Genomic DNA, 12,282 nt, shown 5'->3' with positions numbered 1-12,282 from the left:
AAAAACGATGAGCATTAAGCATAATAAGTAGAAATATGACATGCGGCGGCAATTATACACGAAGAACATTTGGCAACTCGGATGGATCTGAATAATAATGTAACCAAACAACATTCGATTAAAATATAGCCAGTAATAACAACAAGCAAAATGCATACTGTAGTAAGGATAAAGCAGAATTAATAGAAATGTCGCAATTTTGCGCCGCTCCCACTATCAATTCTGCCAAAAACCTTTGCTTTTGCAACTAATAAGACGAAAAAATAAATACAGTATAGAATATCTACCCTCTATTAAATGCTCTATGATCAGAAATATTCTAAAATTTATGTTATATTATGGCAAATATGCCCAAAATGGGCGACCCATGAGAAATAGCAGAACACGATTTTTTTTTTCAAAATAATAATAATAGAACATGAGAGAGAAAAAACCCAAAATATCACACATTCCATACGTTGTCACCGTCGGTACCCTCTCGTTTTTCGGATTGAAAGAGATTGTGATAACCTGATGAGACCGAGGGACGACTAGCATAAGGATTTGAAATTTCCGACAGTAATGCTGCCGAATCCAGGATTGTTTGTTCGAAAGGACCGGAAGAGGTTCTGGAATGAGAATGGTTATGTCTTTTTTTTTTTTGAACTACTGCCTGAATTTGCTGTAGTTATACACCTGATAGTCCTGGATATCTCACCTTATATGAGATCCTGGGGGTAGAAGTGAACCTGACGACGATCGAGAATGATCAACTCCCATTCCGATCAACCTAAGAGACGAATATTAAATATTTACTCAGAATTTATAACGATAATAATGCTTACCCGCCAGCAGCACACATTCGTCCTTTCCTCTTTCTTTCCTGGATTTTCTGTCGAATTTCCTCCATTTTATGCATACCAAGGGCAGCATCGTCATCGCGTTCCTTGGAAGAAACATCCAGAATTTCTCCAAGTTTTCCTCGATCATCGCTCAGTAGCGTGATACGACGGTCCTAAAATTAATGTGTAAGCTGGGATAAAAAGATCAACCTGAGCATATTTTACGAGTAATTACAGTGGTAATAAGTAATATTCCGGCTAAAACGATAACCAAATGGATCCATTTCAGGACACCTTTGTCGGTAGCCAGGAATACGTCCCACGTTAAATCTTCAGGTATACATAGGAGTTGTTAACAAATTTCTCCAGAGCAATAAATTAAATTGAGGATATACCAGCAAATCTCTTTCATCAAATATCCAGCACAGCACGCAACAAACGAGCAAAAAATCCACAAAACGTTATGAATGCGAGAAAAATCATCCTTTTGAAATGTGTTTTCTTTTTCGTCGTTTGGATAATTCGAGATACAGCGCAATTTATATAAGTAATAGAATAATCTAAGTGATTCTTTAAATTGATTATCAAACCTTCACTTTTTCGTCTTCAAACTGCTTCATCTTCGACTCGAAGTTATCATTGAGAGCTCCTAATGCGCAGTTCTTCCGTTCCGTTTCCTCATGTAACCTCCTAAAAATGAGAAAATCTGTGAATAATCAGTTGGTGAGTAATTTGAGGTCTGAGTCACTCTATTAGGCACTTATTTAGTGAGTACTTAGGAAACCTAGGACGAAGGAAATGAGAGGAATAACGGAGCTAGGATGAAATTTTAAAAAACTGCAGTATGCATTAATATTTACAGTACTATCGCTGTTCTACCAAATATACGTGGCCAACTCAAATGACCTACCAACCAGACATTAATGTTCTACACCCTCAAATAAAGGAACATCAGTAAATTAATGAGAGAAGATAAAATCGTACTAGACATCATCTAATTGGTCGTCAAACAATAGTTGCAACCGAAATCCATAAAATTTCTACATTGAAAAAAAAAATAATTTTCAAAACTACCTCTGTAGTTCGACAATGGTTCGTTCCAGCTGTGTAATTCGTTCGTCTTTAGCATACATGGTCTTTTTCAGCCTATTTATTGTTTCGTCACCGGAATCGCTTGTTAGTCGACTAATCCTTTTCAAGCTACCATTCTGAGAAAAATCCTAAAAATGTTATATTCTGCTAACTAATAGTGTTATACTCTTCTAACAAAGGAAAAAAAGTGCGGCTGTTTACTTTATTCAGTTGCATCTTCAGTTGTGTCATGTCCATTTCCCATTGAGTTCGTTCTTGAGCATGTGTCTCGTCACGTGCTTGCTTATCCAGAAGGGTCTCATGGAGCAGACGTTGAAGATGATTAGCTCGTTCAGCAGCTAATGTTAGTTCATCGCATACCTAAACACAAAAAAAGTAGACCAATAATAATAGAGGATTAATTAATTAGGGATCAAGGAATTAAGGATCAATTTGATATAAAAAATAGTACCTTTTCACGCTTTGCCAGCCTTTCCTGAGCATTACTCAAAGCTTTTTCAAGCATTGATATATGAGTTCGTTGCTCTTCCAAAGTAGCATTCTGAGCCTCTAATTCCAGACGTTGTCGTTCCTTGACCGCTGCCAACTCCTTGTCTGAAAAAACAACAATGAAAATACATATCGATTAATACTAATACAATGAGTGATCCATAAGTAGCAGTCAGTAATTTACTTTGTGGTATGATCTCAGCTAATACCATGTTGAGCTGATTCACTTTCTCCATAGCTTGTGCATTAGGTAACGAAAATTGTTCGAGACGATCTTGAAGTGCCTCCTTCTCAGAAATAACTCTAGAAATTGCATTTTGACATTCATAGAGAAAAAAATAATAGAGATGTTCCAGAATTATCGAGAAAAAATAGAAAATTTTCAATAATAAGGAACCTTTTTAAGTGCATTTCCATTTGAACTAGAGCTGACTTTTCCACACCTTCTTGCCGTTCCTTCTCCCTGAGAAGGTTCTCGTAGTCCTTCTCTATTCGTTCGTAGGCTGCTTCCATCTGAAAAAGAAAGCAAAAAAACGAATGACAAAAAGAAAACAAGTTCAATACGAAAAAAAAAAACTTACAATCTACTGGCTTACCTGTTGCAGTTTAACGAGTTTCTTTTTGCTTGCCTCTATTTCCCTCTTCAAATGCAGATTCTCCTCGCGTAGCGACTGTATCAACTTTTGATTGTTTGGAACCTAAATTGAATGAACTCAACAAAAAACATAAAAGAAACATATGAGGATACGGTATTTCTGTAGAAGTTACATCTAAGTAACGAATGAATACCCACAAACTCGCCAAACGCTCTGCTATGGAATCCTAGCGTCACCGGAGGAAAAAAGCTGTTCATTTTGTGAACGTCACCGTTCTGGCTATCCAGATGGGCAATGTCCACAAATTTGAGGGCGGGCATTCACCACCCAGTCAGTAATAGTTAGTACTGACGTAACAAACTAGTATAGAAATTAAAAACATAACATACTCGCTGAATACCATTACTATTCGATTGTCCTTCATGTTGTTCGCATGATCCAAATCCGGAAGAGACTCGATTCGGAAATTGGCTCACAGATTGGTGCACATGACTGGCGGAGCTGAAAATAACACCAAGTCACGTTTACGTTGTTCTATACTTTACAATTTTTTCAAAATAATTCATCGAGCAAATTCTAGAATGTTTCTGCAAATGCAAAACGGGAGAAAAAAACGCACTAATCTGGTGGTTTGTCGGAAATCGCGATGAGGCACGGTTGTGAATGACTCATTGGATGTGATCGTCCTGGTGACGGAGCCACGGATACAGATGCTACACCACTGTAATCATTCCTTTTTACATGCACTTTCACAATGAATTTTCAATGCTTTCGTAACATTTGAAACGAACTGATTTTCGATCTTGTTAATATTATTCCTGGATTGTGTTTTCGTTTGTGAGGAAGATGGAGCTCGCTGTTGTTGCAGTTTTACTTGGCTCTGATATTTTTCAAGCATCATTTGTAGTTTCCGATCTCCATCATCACCTAAATTTATAAATTAGGAACGAAAACCATAGCATAGCATATAAGCGATTGCTTTTTCCCGAAGCCTCTGCTGTTCCGAGAAGGTGTGGTTGGTCAGAAATACAGCATGGTCTCCGAAGTAAAGGCAGTAGAAAAAATCAGAAAAGGACAAAAAAACAAAACTTCCCAAGAGAAAAAGAAAAAAATACATATGAAATAACAAATAATAAGGAGTAGTAATATATGAAATTGGAAAGAGCAATACAGAACCTATTAAGAAGCTGGCGAGAATCCCATAGTAATTTCCTGACAGATTGCTCGGAAACCCCACTTCTGTCCACTCTTCCCTAATTACGACTAAAGATCCTCGATGACAATGAATAAAGCGCACCTTCCAAGCCAACACGACATAGGATTCGAAAGCAGATGGAACAAAGGAATTTTAAGAACACATTCTAAATGGAAAAAACTATTTGCTCGAAGGTAAAGAACTATTTTTCAAACTAAACCCACTGGATCACACCAAAAGAAAATATCCCAAGTTTAAAAATGCAATTAATTAATAATAATCTACTTACAACTCTATAACAAATTTAATTTGTGAATTTATCGGTTAATAATAACAATTTTACCCATAAAGTCAATCAGAAATCATCATACATTTTTTCTTTCATTTTTTTCCCTTGTTATATGAAAAAAAACTCTCGTACAATTCTCCACCATACCTTTAAAAAAGATCCAATCTGAATGAAAGTGGAATAGAAGCAAAAAAAAAGCTGGAAGGAAGAATATGGGAAGGATTGATGTAGGAAATGAGCTAAATGCTACTGAATATCTCAATCGATAACGACATTATAGCAAAAATTATGTTTTTAATTGGAAGATATTGGCTGAGGATGCTTGTGATTTTTTATAAAAAGATTTCGAAAAGAAAGGGAATTGATAGACCGAAAACCACGCTTATACGTGCATATCGGCTGAGACGATGTTTAAAAGTTATTGAATAAAAACAAAGTTAAGGATTCATAGACCTTTGTTCTAAATTCGGAATTCACCACATATTCTTAACTATTATTTCTATTATTATTGAGCCAAATGCGCAAACAAAAAGAAATTTTCAAACTTCAATTCGATTTCTAACAAATATTCCCATCTAAAATTGTCAAGTTTGAGGAGGTATCTTTAATACAAATATCACTGCGATAACAAAAAGTTGATAGCATAACATATGAGATGTTTGCCAAGATACTATCTAAATACCGAGTCTAGATCGGTTCTCTTTCTGGAGTTCTGGATTTTTCGTGTTTGTACTTGTGGAGAATTACAGTTTAATATCACAGGCGAAAAATCCAACCTTTTATGTGTCCTCGATTCTCAGTGGAACTCGTTGTGGAAGAGGCTTGTTGCAGTTGTTGTTGTTGTTGTTGTTGCTGCTGCTGTTGTTGTTGTTGTTCTTGTTGCTGTTGTTGGTGCTCTTTCCAAAGGCTCTGCAACATTTTAGACTCGCCGAGATGCATCGGCGATACAGCGTTGATCCGCCTTCCGTCCAACTCAGCCGATCGACCTCGGCTGTTCCGTTCGGCCGATTCCATATCTGGAATCTTAAATATAATGCGGCAATAAGATGAAAAAATGAATGAAAAACATCGCTCTGATGCACTGCCTAATGAAACAAGGGGGGAACCAGTCAAGGACGCGTCACACCAATGAGTCACATGAGGCCTCGAAGGTACACGCACTTTTGAAAACTTCACATTAAATATTTCTGATGGATTCAATTCATAGAGAGAAAAAAAGACTTATTTACTCTTAAAATATTACTCCTAAATTCCCTTAAATGCTAGCAAACTACAACAGAAACAACAGCGAATGATAAAATCACAGTGAAAATTTTCATATTATTACATTTCTACAACAAAATAGTGCTTAAAAATTTGACAAAGTAGTTGGTAGGATTATTTCCAGAAGTTTCTCAAACTGGAATTCATCATAATCGTGAAACATTCTTAACTATTTCCACCATATTGAAGAAATATCGTAATAGCACAGTAAATCCTTCACAAACGACGTATTAACTCAAATTGGAGGCGATCAAGTGGGACCCGGTTGGATCATTTGGAGCAAGTTTTGACCAGCATTGAGATGATTATGGAAGAACGAAGCAGAAACAACGAAAATGAACGTTTAAGAGATGGATGGATGTATATCCAGAAGAGCTAGTGTCATTAACGATGACGACATTGTCTGTCATTAATGCAAAAGTGAAACGTAAGACATATATTACTACACACCTAATCATTAATCCGTAAAACATGAATCGATTTGTTGCTTATTCTCGCTTACTGCCATATGTTCTACTCTATAAAAAAAAATGATGGAACTAATTTGAACAACAACAATTTCGTACATTCGAATGACATTTACAGCCGAAAAATTGAGAATCATAGGAGAAATTTCTGGAATGAAGTCATCAATGAAAATGTTAGGCAGCAATACCAGGCGAACAGAATTTCAACGATTTACAACATAGAATAGAGGGAAAAGAGTAACGATGCACTTTGAAGAGTTTTACTTGTTTGATTCCTTTTTACATCTCAATTACGTTCACTAAAGATTGTTTTTCAAACTCCTCCTACAAGGACACTAAATATCATACTTTTATTGGTATTCCAGAATAGGAATGCTATGACGACAGAACTGACGAACATCTTTCAAAGCTGTCATCATCCAAACGATATGTGTAATGAAGGAAGAAAATCAGGAATGTTTAAGCACAAGGTGAAATCCCAAGAATCCAGCATCAGTGTACAGCAAAGCATGGCGCATTCCTAATGACAACTAACTATTTCAGTCATTTGTTATCCTCTTAAATTGAGAAGTTTTGAAAATCTGAAGATCTTAGAAGGTGCAAAAAAAGAAACTTTCCCTTTGATATGCATTGTAACAAAAAGAAAAACCTTGCAACAAGTTTTGCACGAGAAACACGGATAGAATGGTTATCATTTGCTTTGAAAATTCATTCTTTAATAGTGAAATATATAAATTAGCACGGAATTGCACTGAATAAGGCGCAGACATACAAATAAACAAAAACGAAAAGTAATTTAAGGAAAAGAACCGAGATCTGGCAATTGCTTCTTTGAAAAAAAAAACAATCCTTAAAGCTTAATCCATGACAGCTCGCACAACATTTCATCAGAAGGTCAATACCAGTGTAAAATGTGTTGAAGTAATAGTCGATAACGATCATAAATACCAGCCAAGGCCAAATGTTCGATGGAGATGTGAGGCTAAGAAAAACGCTCCTGGATGGTTGATTCGAGAACCCGCAAGTAAATTCGGGAACAGTTATGACAATTCCCCTAACAAATACAACTCTATAGTACAGAATATATCATTTAAAAAGTGAAATGCTTCAGGAAAACTTCTGGAATGACGTCAGCGGTCCGACGAACATCGCGCAGTATGCAGGGGTCGGCGGTCTGCAGCCGTATCGATTGATCGGCCGCTGTGGCCCGCCGCCAATTTACCTGCGCGCGTTTATTGAGCTCTTTCCGGAAGCACACGGATGTTAGTTGATTTCGTTAAATATATGGGATATCTCAATGCCAAAGCAGAGATATATCGATAGCAATCGATTTGTATCGGGTTCACGGTAGTGATTCGTGGAATGCGATGGGCATTTTGCGAGTCTCGTCGTCTCGTCGGCGCTAGCGATGAGGGACAACGATGACTAGGATTCGTTCGTGGCGAACGACAATGGTTTCAGTCAATAGTCGTGTCACTTCTGCTCGGAAGCGTTGGCGTCCTGTAACATTTTGCAGATGTGCACATACGTACGTGTTGCCCTCGACAACCTCTCGACTTTGTGTTTTGCATTCTCGTCGGCGACTCGCGCGCGACGAACGATTCGGACCTTTCGTGCCACGTAACAGATGATTTCATCATAACTTGTGAAACACGTGCAATTTTGTCATCGACACATGTAAACAAATGCATAAATGCATAGTTCACAAGTCGCAATAGTTACACCGCCTTCTACGCATCCTGTTATCCGTATCGTTCTCACATTAAATTCGTGCTATTCTAGTAATTTCCTAGAAATTATGCCGATATTTTTTTCTTTCTTTTAGCCATGGCAACGTCTCCAACACAACCAAAATATGTGTTACTTCGACGTCCAAGGTCAGACACCCCACCACTTCACGCATGCCTAAATTGTATTAATGCAAGTACGTTGTTTTGTAGACTAACTGTGTGCAAACTTTTTCTATATTGTGTCAGTTGTCCTGTGTGCAGTGAACTTTTCATGTCCCTGAGACCAATGGACATTATTGCATCATTATTGGAAGAAAAAAAGAACTACAATCCATATCCATTTCATCCTCTTTCTAATCCTCTGATCTCATATGACAATTTTCTGCTAATTTCTGAGAAATAAACGCAAACATTTGAGGGAATACCGTTTCCTTATGAGTGACTAAGCTTCACTCAGCGATCAGCCAGCGAAGCATCCAGGTAGAATTGTAGAACCTGCTCGAAAATCGGAATGTAAGTTCCAGAGGAGTTTTGGCGTCAAATATGTTGTTGACTTCCAAACCAACACAGTGTTCCATATTTCGAAACGTTTACGTTTTGCTGGCTTTGTGTGGATTTTTTTTATTGTTTTCAATTATTACGGCTTATTTACGTATGCTACGTTTACGTTTCCTCTTTCATTCTCTCCTGCCAGTTTGATCTGAAAAATTTCAAGTGTTGCATTTCGTTCCTTGTTGGGCTTTAATTTATAAGGAGATAAAGCAGCGGTGTCAGCTCCTGGATTGCTGTCCGACTTTTGATCGGGTGCGCTTCTATACGCTCATCCAGAAAATTTCGTCTAGCTTCCAAGGCAATTCGCTAGGGAACTTTCATGTCGTATTTAGTCCAATACTCATGTACGACCAATATATCCTAAAATAAATAGGATAACAGGTGATTATTGTTCTCAGTCTATTTACACAATTATATGAGTTTTGAGAAGGATTTTTCTGTCTTTGAAGCTGTCATAGATGTGAAAATAGTGGAAATATATCTCATTTTAAGGTCAATTTTCCGTACACTTTAGGTACTTGCATTTTCTAATCTTTCATTTCTACAAACTTTTTATGTATCCGAAAGTATGAGTCACAGTTTGTCACTGCAATTCTACTGTCACCTATTCTTCTTTTTTTTCTTCTGTTTCTATTCTCTCCGTTTTCGCGGCGCACTCGTCTCTATTCTTTCCGTGTGTTTCTTTTTCTATATGTACTAATTTCTGCGATTTCGTTTTTTTTTCTTCTGTCCGATGTCTGCTCGTCGCGTCCTCACAGTTCGCAAGCATCGATTATCCTTGTAAAACGATGAGCGACTGTTATGACAGTATAGGCAATGGAGCGCGATTTATTCCATCTCGTTGAAAGAATTGGATGCGCCATAAACGTCATGAAATGGAACTTGTCACTTCAATCCCATTTCAACTCATACATATTCATTTATTGTTTTAATATGGAACACTTTCTTATTTCTTCATAGGATAAACTTTGATTTTGTAGGGGAGGGAATTGTTTTCTTAGCATCGCTGGCTGGGTACCATTGCTTTACATTTTGAGTTCGTTCGTTTGATGAAGTATGCGATACCAATGTGAGGGCCATTCCTCACAGTCATTCCGAGTCAAGCTGTATACAGCCTCTCTCTGTGTGGTGTAAAATGCCCACGTATCATGTCATGTGATAAGTTCAAAAGAACTACAGCCGTTTTGCATTGTTCATGTAGTCAACACATTTAAATACTTCACCTCCTCCTCCTCCTCCTCCACCCTTAACATTTCCCAACACTTTGACTTGATACCTTTCATTCTACTAAATTTGAAAAGAAGAAAACTTTTCCTTCTATCGAAATGCGTTCTCATAAACTGCGAAAAAAAAACTGGTTTTTTCATTCTAATTCTAGTTTTTTTTTTCTTCTTGAAATTTGTTCCCCTTTGAGAACATTTTGACATACAATTATATGAAGATAATTAATTCAAAACATTTTTTTCTATCTATTACCATTTTATATTTCACCTTGCTAAGTACAATGCTAAAACAGCCAATCTAATAAAATTATTTTTAAATTTCTAAAGATTCCTTAAATTCTTTTAATTTCTAATTTTCTATTTTCTGAAATTATTTTTAGCATTCAAAAAATTCGAAGCATGCTACTACATCGTTAATCAATTTTTTTTTACGAAAGTACATTCAGACACTTATCAAAATGACTTATATAAGAGATATATTATCTTTATATAGCTGAATATTAAAAAATATTATTTTTCTTCGATTCATTTGTTTGCCATAAAGTGCACTAATACCGAGATATTTGAGAATTAAGAAAAGATTCACACGACTATCGTATTTTCTTTGTTGGAAGATTTGACGCTATGATTTTCTGATATTTAATAAATACCATTCAATTGGTGCTATTAGCCAAAAAAAAATTATTTTATTAGACGTATTTTATGGGTTTAGATTAACCTCCACGGTCATATATGTGCTGTTTATTTCCAGTTACTTTGTTTAAAAAAAATAAAAAAATGTGTATACACGATTATTTTAAAAAATTCTGAATATTTCTCACTCATTTCTCGCTTTTATACGTATTTTCTCCAAATGAATTGCATAGAACTCTGCAGTCCGAACGCAGGATTAATTATCCGTCATTTTGACATCTTCTCATACATTTTTACCTCGTTCATCCATCGTCATCCACCGTTTTTACATTTGACGTCTTCTTGACTCTGGATTCTATGTGAACATAATTCTTTAACCTTTGCTCACTTTCCCTATATTTATTCTTTTATTGAGAGAACTTTTTCGGAAAACGAAAATATCAACTCTTCAAAGGGACCAGTCTTCGATAGAGTTAGTTATGAGTCACCGATGAATGCACTGAAAAATTCGTATTGTTTCAGGATCTGATTACAATTCGTCATACGATTAAGAGTTCTTCTCAAATATTTTGCACATGACTTCTACAAATATTGTGCATAGCTTGGGCGTTATACTGAACATCTTTCCCCTCTTTTTTTGATTTTTTTCCATTAGAATAACATTTCTTCAAGTAACCTCGGAATTTTATTTACTGCTAGAACTTTGATGTTGAACAGCTGGTCGCAGTATTTAGTGACTATTGCAGTAATAACTTATCCGGTGCCCTGTTCGAACTTGTGCTTCGAACTCTTGTTTTGGATAATCCTAGATGAAAAGTAGAGATCTTGTAGTCAGTAGTGTCAACAACTTTTTTAAAAACATCAATCCGTATTGATGATCTCTTCTATTTTTATTTTTTTTTGTTGTTCGCACTTCTGCCCCTAAATGTCCAGTATGCAAAATGGTTTATTCATTTATTTATTTATTTACATGCAAAATGTTTTATTTATCTATTTTTTTGGTTATGCGGTGTAGCGCAGTCGGTAAGAGGTTCTACTGTACCTGCAAGATGATCGAGCAAGGGTTCGATTGCGCGCTAGTGCCAACCAAGCTTTTCATCCATTTGTGGTCAATAAATTGGTACCAGACTTGTTTGGGACGATAAAAACGCTGACTTGCTTTTTTTTTTGTTGTTTTGACAATAACTTCACACGATTTTGAATTGAACTTAACGTTGTGGCGAATCCCAAGCGGATTAATTAGCGACAGACACTTTATCCACTTTATTTATTTATTTATTCCGTATTATTTATTCATTCTTTATTATTTATTTGTTTGTTATTTAATTTTGTTATTAAATTTAATTTTTAATTTAATTGTTTTAGAAATAATCATAAAGGGAAAATAATCTCACAGCATGCATATCTTCCAGCAGATATTGTGTTGTAACGTAGCCGAAAGGATAAAATCATGGAGATGATCTCAGTCCAGGAACATGACCAGAAAATCTGGAGCGAATACAGTACCTCTTTGGTCTCTTAGCAAAATTTACAGTTATGCATCTCAAGTAATCCCCATTTTTCATTGAATAATCCGCAATGCACTTAGTAAGTGAAATAAGTGGGTTGCTATTAAGGTTAGGGAACGAAGGTCATTCACTGCGGTTGCTTTTATGGAAGAACCGCACTAGGAAAATAAAAAATAAAATAAAATTATTTAAGATCAAAATATATAGCTAGAGCTTAGAGAAAACGTTAGACTACCGAGTTAAATTCCTTAGAATAGTCATGATAAGGTTAAAGGAACTATGAGAGGAATTTTCCAGCATAAGAGCGAATAAAACTACAGAAAGGTTGATATGTTGCAGTGAACATAGTTTTCACTAATTTTTAAAAACTAACACAATAACTGAATCCAAGTCCCCACAAGGATAATCCACGAATATTGCTGAC

The 12,282-nt window shown here is 36.1% G+C and overlaps 1 protein-coding gene across 1 annotated transcript; it reads right to left on the bottom strand.

Annotated features, from left to right (window-relative positions):
* Nucleotides 1–442: 442 nt before the first annotated feature.
* Nucleotides 443–5,496, bottom strand: RB195_021357 (uncharacterized protein; the record flags this gene model as incomplete). The annotated part of the gene is made up of 14 exons (XM_013441984.2): nucleotides 443–608; nucleotides 698–769; nucleotides 825–994; nucleotides 1,412–1,511; nucleotides 1,896–2,041; nucleotides 2,115–2,273; nucleotides 2,365–2,507; nucleotides 2,587–2,705; nucleotides 2,800–2,915; nucleotides 2,999–3,100; nucleotides 3,388–3,499; nucleotides 3,618–3,719; nucleotides 3,790–3,925; nucleotides 5,259–5,496. The coding sequence occupies 14 exons, from the start codon at nucleotides 5,494–5,496 to the stop codon at nucleotides 443–445; spliced, it is 1,881 nt and encodes a 626-aa protein (XP_013297438.2).
* Nucleotides 5,497–12,282: the final 6,786 nt, after the last annotated feature.

The sequence above is a fragment of the Necator americanus genome, chromosome X (assembly GCF_031761385.1).
Source record: "Necator americanus strain Aroian chromosome X, whole genome shotgun sequence".
Lineage (NCBI taxonomy): Eukaryota > Metazoa > Nematoda > Chromadorea > Rhabditida > Ancylostomatidae > Necator > Necator americanus.
Note: the sequence above shows the minus strand (reverse complement) of the source record. Positions and strands in the feature narration are given on the sequence as shown.